At 47.8% G+C, this 16,738-nt stretch overlaps 1 protein-coding gene across 1 annotated transcript in view; it reads left to right on the forward strand.

Moving 5' to 3' along the window:
• Window positions 1–16,738, forward strand: part of LOC140428584 (deoxynucleoside triphosphate triphosphohydrolase SAMHD1-like) — a 119,404-nt gene that overhangs the window by 70,831 nt on the left and 31,835 nt on the right. The window contains exons 13-14 of the mRNA XM_072515222.1: window positions 9,418–9,522; window positions 14,918–15,055. Coding sequence (XP_072371323.1) covers window positions 9,418–9,522; window positions 14,918–15,055 — 243 coding nt within the window. The remainder of the gene's footprint in view (window positions 1–9,417; window positions 9,523–14,917; window positions 15,056–16,738) is intronic.

The raw sequence follows: 16,738 nt of genomic DNA on the forward strand, positions 1-16,738 counted from the left end.
GCCCTCAATCTCTTTTGTTCCATGGGGAACAACCCTAACTTTTTCACTCTAACCTTGAGGCTAAAATTCCCCAATCTGCCAAATCTCCTTTGCAACCTCTCAAGGATGCACACTTGCTTAAAATTTGGTGACTAGAACTGGATGTAACCAGAGCTTTTCAAACATCCATCATAACGTTCCTTTTGTGCCCAATGCCTTTATTTATAAAGCCCAAGATTTCATATGCTTTGCTGATTGCACTGTCAATATGCCCTGCCATCTTCAAAAGATTTAATGCACATGGTCCTCGAGGTCTCTCTCTCCCTGCTCACTCTTTAGCACTGTTCATTTTAGTCTATATTGCCTCTCCCTATTGCTTTTCCCAAAATACGTCACTTTCCACTTCTCTGTGTTAAACTCCATCTGCCACTTGTCTGCCCAATCTGATAGTCTATTGATGTAACATGTATCTCTACTTTCTTTCCTTTGTCATGTTATGGTTAGTGACCAACAACCTTGTGGTGATATACATCACTGTAAGCACACAAAGGGTTAATGTACATACACTACACCTAGCTAGACACTAGAGGGAGCACCAGAGACATGACACACAGACATTCAACCAATAGATCAGTAAGATAGGACACGACCAATGGGCATTCACGATAAACATAGAGGTGACACTACCACAGGAGGGCATTACACCAACCCATATAAAAGGACACATAACACATGCTCAGACTCTTTCCAGTGGAGACACTCAATGAGTATAGACACAGGGTTGATTGAACATCACATCCATCACGTGGATTGTAGCAGACTGGTTCATCAGTCTGAGTAGCTATAGCAGGATTACCAGTAGCATTGAATCCAAGTAGGAAAATTGTTAACAGTTTAATATACATGTTAAAGCTATCTCCAAGTCTGAACCTTCCTTTGTCAGAGTGCACATCAAGGAAGCAGCTTCTGCTACGTCAAGAGCATAACAAAACAAAGCTTTTGTTTATAGTAGCCAAAAATTTGAAATCCCAGTTATCCACTAGGAGAAGAAAGCTTTAGGATTCCAGAATTTTAAATAAACAGAATAAACTTCACTTCACAAAGTCAGAATTGATCTTATTCTCTAACATCAGAATAAATATGAGCTAAATATGAATTAGCAGGCAAACTATGGTCAAGAATCACATTGCGCATTAAATGGCAAATGTAACCCAAGAGAGATCCCATGGATTTCTCAGCAACCTACCTAGATGTCAATGACCACTGTGACTCTCAAAATCTCATTAGCTCTGTCTTCCTCATGAGGGATTTTCAACTGAAGATCTCCTCTCTGAATTCCCTCAACAGGCACTGTGACTAGGACTGCCTCAATGACTTCTCACCTCCCAGTGGTTCAATTTCTTATCCCAAAATTGTGTTCCTTGGATTCCTGAGACTGCACTCCAGCTCCTGATTACCGGCACAATTTCAATTCTTTATCAGACAGCTAACTTCTGAGCTACCAATGTCCCTAGATTTTACCGAGCTCCAATCATTTCAACTGCACCAAGCCACAACAGCTCCCAGGGCTTCATCTAAGCCCTAACCCTCTTAGTACCATGGCGCCGTGATCTTCCACCACCTTCTCAGTTCCGCAGGTCTTCCTCTGAACCCTAATTGCACGGAGGTATCAAATAGCTCCTACGACTTCTCCTGAGCTACAACTATGCAAGGCCAGCTAACAGCAAGACTTTTTTCTGTCTGGAGCCTCTTCGTCTACTCCGAGTAAACACACCAATAAATTGAAACCAGAGAATCTTCTTAAGCTCCATCCACCTCTATTACAACATTGTCTTTTAGGATTGATTGAATGCTTTGAAACTAATTTAGCTGTAACTCCCAAAACAAAACATCTCTCTGGACTGGATTTTGGCAACTAGTGAAGCCATTACGTCTCCAACATTCTGGCTTGCCCACATATTGCATTTATCCCATTATCTACAGTTAAACATCAATATTTCCAAATGTAAAAATTATCTCTAAAATATTAATGCTAACCATGAACTAGATATTGATCTCACCATAAGCCAACTATTTTAACCAAACTGACATTAACACTCCTATCCCATGAACCTCAATGTTGTTAAACTAGCCTCTTATGTGATACTTTTCTTAAAATCCATATGGACAACTTTCTTGGTTTCCCTTCATCAACCATCTTTGTTATTTCTTCAAAACCTCGATCTGATTCGTCAAACATTTTACAAATTCATGCTAGCTTTACTTCATTAACTCAAACCTGTCTAAGTGCCAGTTGTTTTTTCCTTTATCATTTGTTCTAAAACTTTATCCACTACCGATGTTAAACCAAGTGGCCGGCAGTTAATACACTCTTTCATGAAGAAGAGTGTCACATTTGCGACTCTACAATCTTCTGGGTAGATTCCATCTCTAGGGTAGATAATGGAAAGTCCTTATGTTATCTCCACTCTGCCTTCCTTTTACAATCTGGGATGCAAGCCATCTGGACCTGGCGACTTATCAACTCTAACCTGAACCAGGCTTTCCAGTAGATCCTTTCAATCTATTTGCAATTCATCCATTATCTCTAACATCTTCACTTTTACTGATAGTTTATCGATTTTCTTCCCCCTCGTAAATATGAATATATATTTTTCTTGAAATTTAAAGTACTCAATTATCTTTTTCCAATTAAGGGGCAATTTAACATGGCAAATTCACCTAACCTGTACATAGAACATAGAAAAATGCAGCACAGAACAGGCCCTTCGGCCCACGATGTTGTGCAAACCTTTGTCCTAGATTAATCATAGATTATCATTGAATTTACAGTACAGAAGGAGGGCATTCGGCCCACTGAGTCTGCACGGGCTCTTGGAAAGAGCACCCTACCCAAAGTCAACACCTCCACCCAACACTAAGGGCAATTTTGGACACTAAGGGCAATTTATCATGGCCAATCCACCTAACCTGCACATCTTTGGACTGTGGGAGGAAACCGGAGCACCCGGAGGAAACCCACGCAGACACGGGGAGGATGTGCAGACTCCGCACAGCCAATGACCCAAGCCGGAATCGAACCTGGGACCCTGGAACTGTGAAGCAATTGTGCTATTCACAATGCTACCGTGCTGCCCTTAAGAACAAATAAATCTACACTACATCATTTTACCGTAACCATGTACCTATCCAATAGCTGCTTGAAGGTCCCTAATGTTTCCGACTCAACTACTTCCACAGGCAGTGCATTCCATGCCCCCACTACTCTCTGGGTAAAGAACCTACCTCTGACATCCCCCCTATATCTTCCACCATTCACCTTAAATTTATGTCCCCTTGTAATGGTTTGTTCCACCCGGGGAAAAAGTCTCTGACTGTCTATTCCCCTGATCATCTTATAAACCTCCATCAAGTCGCCCCTCCATTCCAGGCAACATCCTGGTAAACCTCCTTTGCACCTTTTCCAAAGCTTCCACATCCTTCCTAAAATGAGGCGACCAGAACTGTACACAGTACTCCAAATGTGGCCTTACCAAAGTTTTGTACAGCTGCATCATCACCTCACGGCTCTTAAATTCAATCCCTCTGTTAATGAATGCTAGCACACCATAGGCCTTCTTCACAGCTCTATCCACTTGAGTGGCAACTTTCAAAGATGTATGAACAGAGACCCCAAGATCTCTCTGCTCCTCCACATTGCCAAGAACTCTACCGTTAACCCTGTATTCCGCATTCATATTTGTCCTTCCAAAATGGACAATCTCACACTTTTCAAGGTTAAACTCCATCTGCCACTTCTCAGCCCAGCTCTGCATCCTATCTATGTCTCTTTGCAGCCGACAACAGCCCTCCTCACTATCCACAACTCCACCAATCTTCGTATCGTCTGCAAATTTACTGACCCACCCTTCAACTCCCTCATCCAAGTAATTAATGAAAATCACAAACAGCAGAGGACCCAGAACTGATCCCTGCGGTACGCCACTGGTAACTGGGATCCAGGCTGAATATTTGCCATCCACCACCACTCTCTGACTTCTATCGGTTAGCCAGTTTGTTATCCAACTGGCCAAATTTCCCACTATCCCATGCCTCCTTACTTTCTGCAGAAGCCTACCATGGGGAACCTTATCAAATGCCTTACTAAAATCCATGTACACTACATCCACTGCTTTACCTTCATCCCCATGCTTGGTCACCTCCTCAAAGAATTCAATAAGACTTGTAAGGCAAGACCTACCCCTCACAAATCCGTGCTGTCTGTCCCTAATCAAGCAGTGTCTTTCCAGATGCTGAGAAATCCTATCCTTCAGTACCCTTTCCATGACTTTGCCGACCACCGAAGTAAGACTAACTGGCCTGTAATTCCCAGGGTTATCCCTGGTCCCTTTTTTGAACAGGGGTATGACATTCGCCACTCTGCAATCCCCTGGTACCACCCCTGTTGACAGTGAGGACGAAAAGATCATTGCCAGCGGCTCTGCAATTTCATCTCTTGCTTCCCATAGAATCCTTGGATATATCCCGTCAGGCCTGGGGGACTTGTCTATCCTCAAGTTTTTCAAAATGCCCAACACATCTTCCTTCCTAACAGTTATTTCCTCGAGCTTACCAGTCTGTTTCACACTGTCCTCTCCAACAATATGGCCCCACTCATTTGTAAATACAGAAGAAAAGTACTCGTTCAAGACCTCTCCTATCTCTTCAGACTCAATACACAATCTCCCGCTACTGTCCTTGATCGGACCTACCCTCGCTCTAGTCATTCTCATATTTCTCACATATGTGTAAAAGGCCTTGGGGTTTTCCTTGATCCTACCCGCCAAAGATTGTTCATGCCCTCTCTTAGCTCTCCTAATCCCTTTCTTCAGTTCCCTCCTGGCTATCTTGTATCCCTCCAACGCCCTGTCTGAACCTTGTTTCCTCAGCCTTACATAAGTCTCCTTTTTCCTCCTAAGAAGACATTCAACCTCTCTTGTCAACCATGGTTCCCTCACTCGACCATCTCTTCCCTGCCTGACAGGGACATACATATCAAGGACATGTAGTACCTGTTCCTTGAACAAGTTCCACATTTCACTTGTGTCCTTCCCTGCCAGCCTATGTTCTCAACTTATGCACTTCAATTCTTGTCTGACAACATCGTCTTTACCCTTCCCCCAATTGTAAACCTTGCCCTGTTGCACGCACCTATCCCTCTCCATTACTAAAGTGAAAGTCACAGAATTGTGGTCACTATCTCCAAAATGCTCCCCCACTAACAAATCTATCACTTGCCCTGGTTCATTACCAAGTACTAAATCCAATATTGCCCCTCCTCTGGTCGGACAATCTACATACTGTGTTAGAAAAGCTTCCTGGACACACTGCACAAACACCACCCCATCCAAACTATTTCATCTAAAGAGTTTCCACTCAATGTTTGGGAAGTTAAAGTCACCCATGACTACTACCCTGTGACTTCTGCACCTTTCCAAAATCTGTTTCCCAATCTGTTCCTCCACATCTCTGCTTCTATTGGGGGGCCTATAGAAAACTCCTAACAAGGCGACTGCTCCTTTCCTATTTCTGACTTCAACCCATACTACCTCAATAGGGTGATACTCCTCGAACTGCCTTTCTGCAGCTGTTATACTAACTCTAATTAACAATGCCACCCCCCCACCTCTTTTACCACCCTCCCTAATCTTATTGAAACATCTATAACCAGGGACCTCCAACAACCATTTCTGCCCCTCTTCTATCCAAGTTTCCGTGATGGCCACCACATCGTAGTCCCAAGTACCGATCCATGCCTTAAGTTCACCCACCTTATTCCTGATGCTTCTTGCGTTGAAGTATACACACTTCAACCCATCTCCGTGCCTGCAAGTACTCTCCTTTGTCAGTGTTCCCTTCCCCACTGCCTCATTACACGCTTTGGCATTCTGAATATCGGCTACCTTAGTTGCTGGACTACAAATCCGGTTCCCATTCCCCAGCCAAATTAGTTTAAACCCTCCCGAAGAGTACTAGAAAATCTCCCTCCCAGGATATTGGTGCCCCTCTGGTTCAGATGCAACCCGTTCTGCTTGTACAGGTCCCACCTTCCCCAGAATGCGCTCCAATTATCCAAATACCTGAAGCACTCCCTCCTACACCATTCCTGCAGCCACGTGTTCAGCTGCACTCTCTCCCTATTCCTAGCCTCGCTATCACGTGGCACCGGCAACAAACCAGAGATGACAACTCTGTCTGTCCTGGCTTTTAACTTCCAGCCTAACTCCCTAAACTTGTTTATTACCTCCACACCCCTTTTCATACCTACGTCGTCGGTACCAATGTGCAGCACGACTTCTGGCTGCTCCCCCTCCCCTTAAGGATCCTGAAGACACGATCCGAGACATCCCTGGCCCTGGCATCCGGGAGGCAGCATACCTTCCGGGAGTCTCGCTCGCGACCACAGAATCTCCTATCTATTCCCCTAACCATTGAATCTCCTACAACTATTGCTTTTCTATTCTCCCCCCTTCGCTTCTGAGCCCCAAAGCCAGACTCAGTGCCAGAGACCTGGCCGCTAGGGCCTTCCCCCGGTAGGTCATCCCCCCCAACAGCATCCAAAACGGTATACTTGTTTTGAAGGGGAACGGCCACGAGGGATCCCTGCACTGTCTGCCTGTTTGTTTTTTTCCCTCTGACTGTAACCCAGCTACTCTTGTCCTGTACCTTGGGTGTGGTTACCTCCCTGTAACTCTTCTCTATCACCCCCTCTGCCTCCCGGATGATCCGAAGTTCATCCAGCTTCAGCTCCAGTTCCCTAACACGGTCTTTGAGGAGCTGGAGTTGGGTGCACTTCCCGCAGGTATAGTCAGCGGGGACACCGGTGGTATCCCTCACCACCCACATCCTACAGGAGGAGCATGCAACTGGCCTAGCCTCCATCCCCTCTTACCTTACAGAATATAGCTACCCTGTGGACTAACTGGATCTCCGCCCTCCGACTCTGCTCCCAGTCAGCTGCACTCTCTGTAAACTCCTGGCTCTCTTCTCACTCTTTGCGGAAATGTAGGAAGCAAAATGAAAGGAGCACCTTACTCCCTCCTCACCTAACTTCCTCAGTCACCAAACTCTCACTATACCACTCAAATGCACCAAATTCAGCACTCCCTCAGTCACCAAACTCTCACTATAGCACTCAAATGCACCAAATTCAGCACTCCCTCAGTCACCAAACTCTCACTACAGCACTCAAATGCACCAAATTCAGCACTCAGTGCAAACAAAGTCTGCACTGTGGGGGATCACTTTTATACTGTGAATCTAGCCTCTGAAAACTGGCCTAATCCAATTAACTAATTAACAAGCGCCAGCTGCAAGTGCCTACAAGTAGAAGCTTTGTTTAAAGCTGATTGAAAATTCACCTTCTTCTAAACCAAACAGCAACTTTTAAGTGAATTAACTAAATAAAAGAAAGACTAGACTTTAGATAAAAATGAAGCCTTATACTCCCTCAGTCACCAAACTCTCACTATAGCATTCAAATGCACCAAATTCAGTACTCAGTGCAAACAAAGTCTGCACTGTAGGGGATCACTTTTATACTGTGAATCTAGCCTCTGAAAACTGGCCTAATTCAATTAACTAATTAACAAGCTCCAGCTGCAAGTGCCTACAAGTAGAAGCTTTGTTTCAAGCTGATTGAAAATTCACCTTCTTCTAAACCAAACAGCAACTTTTAAGTTAATTAACTAAATACAAGAAAGACTAGACTTTAGATAAAAAATGAAGCCTTATACTCCCTCAGTCACCAAACTCTCACTGCAGCACTCAAATGCACCAAATTCAGCACTCAGTGCAAAACAACTTTGGATAATGGGGGTGAAACATATGCCGACATGGGGAGAATGTGCAAACTCCACACAGATAGTGACCCGGAGCCAGGACCCGGGTACTCAACGCCGTAGGCAGCAGTGCTAACCACTGTGCCACTGCACCGCCCATAAATATGAATATAATGTACTCGTTTGAGATTCTGGCCTTGCCCTGCACATCTAAATATACATCATCCTTTGTCCCTTATTTGCTTTGATCACAATTATTCTGAAAAACAGGGAACAGGGTACATTTCTAACTCACATCACCAATATTTCCTCTCAGGGAAAACATCGGGGGCGATTCTCCGGGGAGCGGACTAACTGCCCGCACCGTCGTGAATGCCATCGCGTTTCACGACGGCGCGAACAGGGCCCGGGCACAACCTATTCCGGCCCCCATAGGGGGCCTGCACGGCGTTGGAGCCATTCACGCCACTCCAGCGTCCTTATGCGCCGCCAAATGGCAATATGGCGCCACGCCAGCCCGCGCATGCGCAGTTGGGGGCAGCCCAATCCTGCACAGTTGGGGGCAGCCCAATCCTGCACAGTTGGGGGCAGCCCAATCCTGCACAGTTGGGGGCAGCCCAATCCTGCACAGTTGGGGGCAGCCCAATCCTGCACATGCGCAGTGGGCCGCGCCATCCTGCGCATGTGCGGCGAACTTCTTACGCGCACCGGCCCCTCACCAAGATGGTGCCGGTGTTCTGGGGCCGCACGCGGAAGGAGGTAGGCCCGGGGGTGGAGTGGCCGGCCCGCCGACTGGCGGGCCCCAATCACGGGCCAGACCCCATTGGAGGCCCCCCCCACCCCGGTGAAGGAGTCAATCTCTTCCCCCCCCCCCCCCCCACAGGCCACCCCCCCAGCATTCCCGCAGAATTCCCGCCGGCAGCGACCAGGGGTGGACGGCGCCGGCGGGAACCTGTCGTGTCGTAGCGGCTGCTCGGCCCATCCGGGCCGGAGAATTGCCGCTCGCGCTGATTCTCCGAGCGGCCCAGCGCGATTCTCGCGGCGCTGGTTTCGGGAGGTTGGGAGAATCGCGTGCAGGTGTCGGGGCGGGATGGCGCAATTCGCGCGGCGCCCTGGCGATTCTCCCACACGGCGTGGGGGGGGGGGAGAATCGCGCCCATCATTTCTGTTGGCTCTGGCCATCAGGAAGTTATCATTATGGGACTGGTGCAGTCTAGTCCAATGGTCTTAGTTGCGGTTCAATGGGTAGCACTCTCTTTTTTTAAATTTAGAGTACCCAATTATAGTTTCCAATTTAGGGGCAATTTAGCGTGGCCAATCCACCTAGCCTGCACATCTTTCGGTTGTGGGGGGTGATACCCACGCAGACACAGGGAGAATGTTCAAACTCCACACGGCAGTGACCTGGGGCCGGGATCGAACCTGAATCCTCAGTGCCGTAGGCAGCAGCGCTAATCACTGCGCCACCATGCCGTGCCAATGGGCAATACTCTCGCCTCTGTCTCTGAATGTTATGGGTTCAAGGCCTACTTCTGTAATGTGCACAGTCTTAATGACACTGGCCCTTTTCTGGATTGAATCATTCAAAATATTTCAACATCTGGTTCTGCTTATTTAGGTTGTTTCTTTGAACTACGGAATGAAGGGGAAAAATCCCATTGACGAGGCCTGGTTCTATCGCAAGGACGCCCCCAACCAGGCAGTCCAAATCGAGAAAGGCCAGGTAAATTCAACATCTAAAGCAACACAATCCTACTTTTGTAACTTTAAAGTACCAAATTCTTTTTTTCCAATTAAGGGGCAATTCAGCGTGGCCAATCCACCCAGCCTGCATATCTTTGTGCTGTGGGGGCGAAACCCACGGAGGCGCAGGGAGAATGTGCAAACTCCACACGGACAGTGACCCGGGGCTGGGATCGAACCTGGGACCTCGGCGGCGTGAGGCAGCAGTTCTAACCCACAGCGCCACCACGCACCCCTCACGCAATCCTATTTTTAAAGTAGCTTTAAAATCTTTCTGCCATCAGGGGAGTGGCTGACTCCTCGTGCTCCTAGGGAGTGGCCATTTTGAGGATGTTCCTCTTCTTGATTTTCTCCTCACCAGCCTCTGCTTCTTCCGGTGTTATGTGGCTTCTCAAATCAGAAAGTTAACAAATTGTTAATTTAATAAGGACGCGGCCAACCAAGTAATATAAAGAACATAGATTTATTCACAATACGATATGTACACAACCCGGAAAACCACCGGGTTCCAATCTGGTCAGTGCCTCACTGGCCGACCTTCAACGCAATGGTTTTTAAAAAGTATTTTATTAAAACTTTTAGCATTTTAACATTTTATAAAGGAAAACAAGACAAAAATATTACACCCCTAAATACAATAAAACCCTGCACCAACACCACCCCCCCCTTAACAGTGGACGGTAACTAGCTCACCGAAATGCAAAATAAATAAACCTCATCTCTTATGGAACCCTCATCTGCCCCCCTTAGGGCAAATTTCATCTTCTCAAGATGTAAAAACTCAATTAGATTCCCGTAGCCAGGCCGAGGAACAAGGTGGAGAAGTTGACCTCCACCCCAACAGAACTCACCTGCGAGCAATCAATGAGGCGTAGGCTAAAACACCTGCCCCTGCTCCCGTCTGCAATTCTGGCAGCTCTGACACCCCGAATGTGGTCCCCATGGCACCCGGCTACAAATCCACATGCAGGATCACCTACATGGTGCTGAAAAACAACCCCCAAAATGTCTCTAGCTTCGGGCAGGACCAGAACATGTGCACAGTTGGAACTGTTCACAAGTATCCTCTACCCCTTCAAACAGCCGGCTCATCCTTGACTTTGTACACCACCTTCAACTGATCAACCCCAGACTCACGCACGAGGTTGAGGCATTCATGCTCCGCAGCACCTCACATCACTGTCCCTCCTCCAGTGCCATCTCCAACTCCTCCTCCTACTTGGCCTTAACCTCCTCCATAGACACTTTATCCTTCTCCAAAATCCTGCCATAAATCGCTGAGATGACCCCACCTCCAACCTTCTGCAATGGTTACTAGAGATCCCCCGCCCCTAGTGGGGAGCTCATTCTGCGAGGATCATAGGGAAGATAATCATTCCCACCCTGTAGGTCCCGGACAGGATATTACTTTCCTCCCCCCCCCCCCCCCCCCCCCTCAAAGTCTGTTTGAGGAATCTCACGAGGGGGCAACCTCCACGTGCGAATGTAATTAAAATGCCGTCTCATCAGTTGTCCCCGGACTCAGACTTATTAAGAGAGCCAACAAACTCCTTCATTGAAGTTACGAACGAACAGCACGTCGTCAGGAGAGGTCGACGGTGAACTGCAAATCTTGGTTATGGTGATGTCCGGGAGATTCAATCTCAGCCTGGTGTCCATTGGGCCAGAAGTCTGTTTCTTCAGCCCCTGTTTAACCATCTGCACGGCCCTCTCTGCTAAGCGATTCAATGCTGGATGGTATAGGGCAGTGCGGATGTGGAGAGCCCCGTTTATCTTCACAATAGCAGCAAACTCTTCGCTCAGGAAAGAGGCCCCATTATCCGTTAGGAGCACCTCAGGGATTTCATTGGTGGAAAAAGAAGTGTGCAGTTGCACAACAGTCGCCCTGGAGGTAATCGTTGCCATCCTGTGGACTTCTTGCCACTTGGAGTGGGCACCCACCTGGACGGGAAAATCCAACCTTGGGATGGACCTGCAAAATTGGTGTGTATGCGAGCCAAAAGGTGCCCCGGCCACTCCCAAGGGTGTAGGGATGCCACCGCGGGAAGCTTCTAGTGCTCTTGACATATTGAGCACTGTTGGGCCAACGTCTCGATATCTGTGTCCAAACCGGCCACCAGACATACCATCTCGCCAGCATTTTCATTTTGGACACTCTGGGGTGCCCGTTGTGAAGGTCGTTCAACACGACTGCCTGGCCCTTCGCCAGAACAACGACCCATATGCCCCACAGGAGGATACCGTCTTCCACTGTTAACTCCGAGAACTTGGAAGAGAAAGTCCCCTGGTAGCTGATGCTGGCAACCGTATAGCACCAGACCCCGCACTTTGGGAAGTAGGGGTTCGATTTGTGTCCAGTCATGAATACACGATGCAGTGACGGGCAAGGAGTCCATAAAATTTAGGACAGCGACCCCTTCGTCCGCCGTAGGGGGGGTTTGTGAATTTGGCCTGCAAAGGGTGAGGCTTCAACGCATCAGCATGCACAGTCTGGGTCCCTGGGTGGTGCTCGAAAGAGTATTCGTAAGCAGCCAATAACAAGTCCCATCGCTGAATCCTTGCGGACACAATTGGCGGGATTGCATTGTCTTCACGGAAGAGGCCCATCAGTGGATGACAATAAATAAATGGTGCCAAAGACGTACTGATGAAACCACTTTACACCAAATATGACCACCAGATCTTCTTTTTCAATTTGGGCATATTTTCTCTCAGCCACAGGCCAGCGTCTGGGAGGCAAAGGAGATCGGACGTTCACGGCCACCATTCATTCGATGAGACAGGACTGTCCCAATTTCATACGGCAATGCATTGCACGTAACGTACAATGGTTTTGAGGGTTGAAATGCGCCAAAACCTCCAAAGAAAACTAACATCATATCACTTTCTTAAAGACCTCAACTTGGGCCTTGTTCCATTCCCAAGGCTGGTGCTTCTCAAGGAGCAAGTGAAGAGTGGCCAGGACTGTTGCCAAATTAGGAATGGATCAGCCATAGCAATTGACCAGTCCAAGACAAGAGCGAAGCTCTGTGACATCTCAAGGGGTGGGGGCTATCTTGATGGCTCGCATTTTCTCAGCGACCAGGTGCAGGCCGTCTTAGTCTACCCAATACCCCAAACAGACAAGTTATTTTGTGTGAAACACACTCTTCAGGCGCTTCAAAGTTCTGTAAATGCCCCTGGTCTGTGGTCCCTGTGACTAGCCGTTGTCTAAATAAACAGCAGTGTGCGGCAATATGTGCAGGATGTTTTCCATGACGTGCTGGAAGATTGCGCACACTGAGGATACTCCAAACGGACGCTGGGTGTACTCTGAGAGTCCCTTGTGTATATTGATCGTGACGCACTTACATGATGATTTATCAGGATTTCCAGCTGTAAATAACTGGTGCTCATATCCAATTTCGCAAATGTGCAGCCACCGGCCAATGTAGCACATAGATCTTCGATGTGCGATAAAGGGCAATGGTCTAACCTTGAAGTCACGTTCACCATCAGTTCATAGTCTCTGCAGAAGCGGACTGTCTTATCCGGCTTCATTACGGGGACCACAGGCACCACCCAACTGGCGAAGCGCACAGGTGCAATGATGCCCAAACTCTCCAAGCGACGAAGTTCGGTCTCTACTTTCTCCACTAAAGAGTATGGAACTGGCTGGGCGCGATCCTAGTCCACCTGGATTTTCGCCACGGCTCCTTTAGTGGTACCCGAGCCAGGCTGGAAAACCTCGGGGAACTTATTCAGTACCACACACAGACCGCCAGGACCCACTTGGAGGATATGTTGCCAATCCAACTACAGCTGGTGTAGCCAATCGCGGCCTAACAGGCTGGGGCTGTGTCCTTGCACAACAATGAGGGGAAGGTGAACTGATTGGCGCCCATAAACTACCGGAATAAGGATGGACCCCACAATATTCAGACCCTTGTATAAGTGGCCAAATGAGTGCCTTGTCAGCCAAAGTCAAAGTGTGTCCATCCCTTTCTATCTGCGTCACCAGAGAAAAGGCAGCTCCCGTATCCAACTCCATTTGGAGCATATGGCCATTCACCTATATCAAGGCACAAATAGGGGCCACACGGGGCGCTGTCAAATAATTCAACTGCATCTCAGCCTCACCCATGGCCTCTTCTGGTCATCCAGATGCAAAGCCCGGCCCACGGCTGATGTTAGCCTCGACCAGAACGCCTGGAGCGCTGGCCTCCTGCTGCCTGCGAGTACGCCTAGACTGACAGCCACATGTCGCACAGGGGCCGGAATCACCTTCAGCCAAGTCCGGGGATGAACCAAATCTTGATGGCTGGCTCTTTGCCCAGAGGCTGGAGTCGCTACAGCGGTCGGCCCTGGCCGTGGGGATACCATGTGAGGGTCGATGCCCCAAAACATTCACCTCCATTCCTTGTATCTGGTAGATGCCATGTTCTGCGCTTTCTCAGGACAATGAGATCTGCAGTGCCTGTTGAAAAGTCAGGGATTTTTCATCCAACCGTTTTTTATACGTTTCGACTTTATTTATACCACAGACCAAACGATCACGGAGCATATCGGATAAAGCAGTTCCATAATCTCAAAACTCAGCTATCTTCCGTCGCCGCAATACGAACTAGGTGGTGGACTGACCAGGGGACCTCTCTGCTGCATTAAACCAATATCTTTGGACAATCACAGGCGGGGTCAGGTTAAAGTGTTGTGCCACAAATGCCATGAGTTGGTCGAACGACTGTGAATCTGCCATCACCGGATACGGGAAACTCCGAATCACCTCGAACGTGTCCGCTCCGCAGGCCGTCAGCAATATGACCGTCTGGCGTTCGTTCTCCGTGATGTTGGCCCGGAAGAAGTAACGCATCCTTTCAGCATACTGGTTCCAGTATTCAACACCAGTGTCAAATGCATCTAACCGCCCAGAGGCATGGCGAAACAATTTCTTCCAACCTGGGTCCAGAAAATCGTGGAGGTGGCTTCAGCCGAGCAGGTTGCAACGTCGTCAGTGAACCAGTTTAGTCCTCGTCGCCAGTTTAATAAGGACACGGGGAGTCCAAATCGAGCAAAGCAAAGAACGTAGATTTATTCACAATATATACACATAAATGATATATACACAGCCCGATAGATCTCTACCAGGTTCCAATCTGATTGGTGCCTTAGTGGCTGACCTTTTATACAGAGGTTAATAGAGAACCCCCGCTCCTTGCGGGTGAACTCGTATTCTGCGAGGACCATGGAGAAGATAATCATTTCCACCCCGTAGGTCCTGTGTGGGATATTACAGTTAATTCACTGTGATATTGTAGCTCACTCCACTGCACTAGAATGATTACCTTAGTCAGTTTGTTAATATGCGAGAATATCAACTATCTCTTTTATGAACTCAGGTGTCTCAGTTGCTGCCGGAGAGGTTTACAGAGCAGCTGATCCAAGTGTACTGCAAGAAGACGGATGAGCAGAGTGTGGAAGCAGCCAAGCTGAACTATGCTCAGTGGTGCATCAACAGGGGATTCACTACACCCGAGGTGAGGGTGGAGGACCACAATGCAATGTTGTATTTGTTCCATGTTCGTGTTGCATGTTTGTGTTGTTACTATTGAATCTCACTGTAGTAGTTACAAGAGGTTGGCCTGTAATGGATTTGTCCACTATTTGCTCACTACTATGCAATACTTCTGTTATTAATCTGATGAGAGCTGAGAGTCAGAGGGTTATGTGTTCGAGTCTCAGTCCAGATACTTAATGCTGATGCTAATGTGTCGGATGGCGTTAAACTGTGGCAGAAACAATTATGCCAATGAAGGAAGTTCACTCAACAACAACAGTTCACATTTAACCTGCAGCTTTAACATTGATTAACAGCCCAAGGTTCTTTTCAAGGAATATATGCAGAAAACAATACATACCAAACCAAGGAATGCTTTCTTGTGATGGATGACCAAAAACTCTTGAGTGTTGTTTGAAGAAATGGGAGATGGTGAGGCAGGTGGGCTTGTACTTCAGATCAAAGGACTAAAGTCATAGTTGCCAATGATGGAAAGGGTTGGGGCGTGGGTAGAAAGAGGGATGCACAATGCATCGACAATTTTGTTATACATAGTCTGCAGAGGGAATCTTCTTCAACCGTCGCTCAGTTGTTCATAGAAGTTACAGTGCAGAAGGAGGCCATTCAGCCCATGGAGTCTGCACCGGCTCTTGGAAAGAGCACCCGACCCAAGGTCCACACATCCATCCTATCCCCACCCTATCCTCACTATAGCACTCAAATGCACCAAATTCAGCACTCCCTCAGTCACCAAACTCTCACTATAGCACTCAAATGCACCAAATTCAGTACTCAGTGCAAACAAAGTCTGCACTGTAGGGGATCACTTTTATACTGTGAATCTAGCCTCTGAAAACTGGCCTAATTCAATTAACTAATTAACAAGCTCCAGCTGCAAGTGCCTACAAGTAGAAGCTTTGTGTACAGCTGATTGAAAATTCACCTTCTTCTAAACCAAACAGCAACTTTTAAGTTAATTAACTAAATACAAGAAAGACTGGACTTTAGTTAAAAAATGAAGCCTTATACTCCCTCAGTCACCAAACTCTCACTGTAGCACTCAAATGCACCAAATTCAGCACTCAGTGCAAAACATCTTTGGATAATGGGGGTGAAACACATGCCGACATGGGGAGAATGTGCAAACTGCACACAGATAGTGACCCGGAGCCAGGACCCGGGTACTCAACGCCGTAGGCAGCAGTGCTAACCACTGTGCCACTGCACCGCCCATAAATATGAATATAATGTACTCGTTTGAGATTCTGGCCTTGCCCTGCACATCTAAATATACATCATCCTTTGTCCCTTATTTGCTTTGATCACAATTATTCTGAAAAACAGGGAACAGGGTACATTTCTAACTCACATCACCAATATTTCCTCTCAGGGAAAACATCGGGGGCAATTCTCCGCGGAGCGGACTAACTGCCCGCACCGTCGTGAATGCCATCGCGTTTCACGACGGCGCGAACAGGGCCCGGGCACAACCTATTCCGGCCCCCATAGGGGGCCTGCACGGCGTTGGAGCCATTCACGCCACTCCAGCGTCCTTATGCGCCGCCAAATGGCAATATGGGGCCACGCCAGCCCGCGCATGCGCAGTTGGGGGCAGCCCAATCCTGCACAGTTGGGGGCAGCCCAATCCTGCACATGCGCAGTG

The sequence above is a fragment of the Scyliorhinus torazame genome, chromosome 8, assembly GCF_047496885.1.
Source record: "Scyliorhinus torazame isolate Kashiwa2021f chromosome 8, sScyTor2.1, whole genome shotgun sequence".
Classification (NCBI taxonomy): domain Eukaryota; kingdom Metazoa; phylum Chordata; class Chondrichthyes; order Carcharhiniformes; family Scyliorhinidae; genus Scyliorhinus; species Scyliorhinus torazame.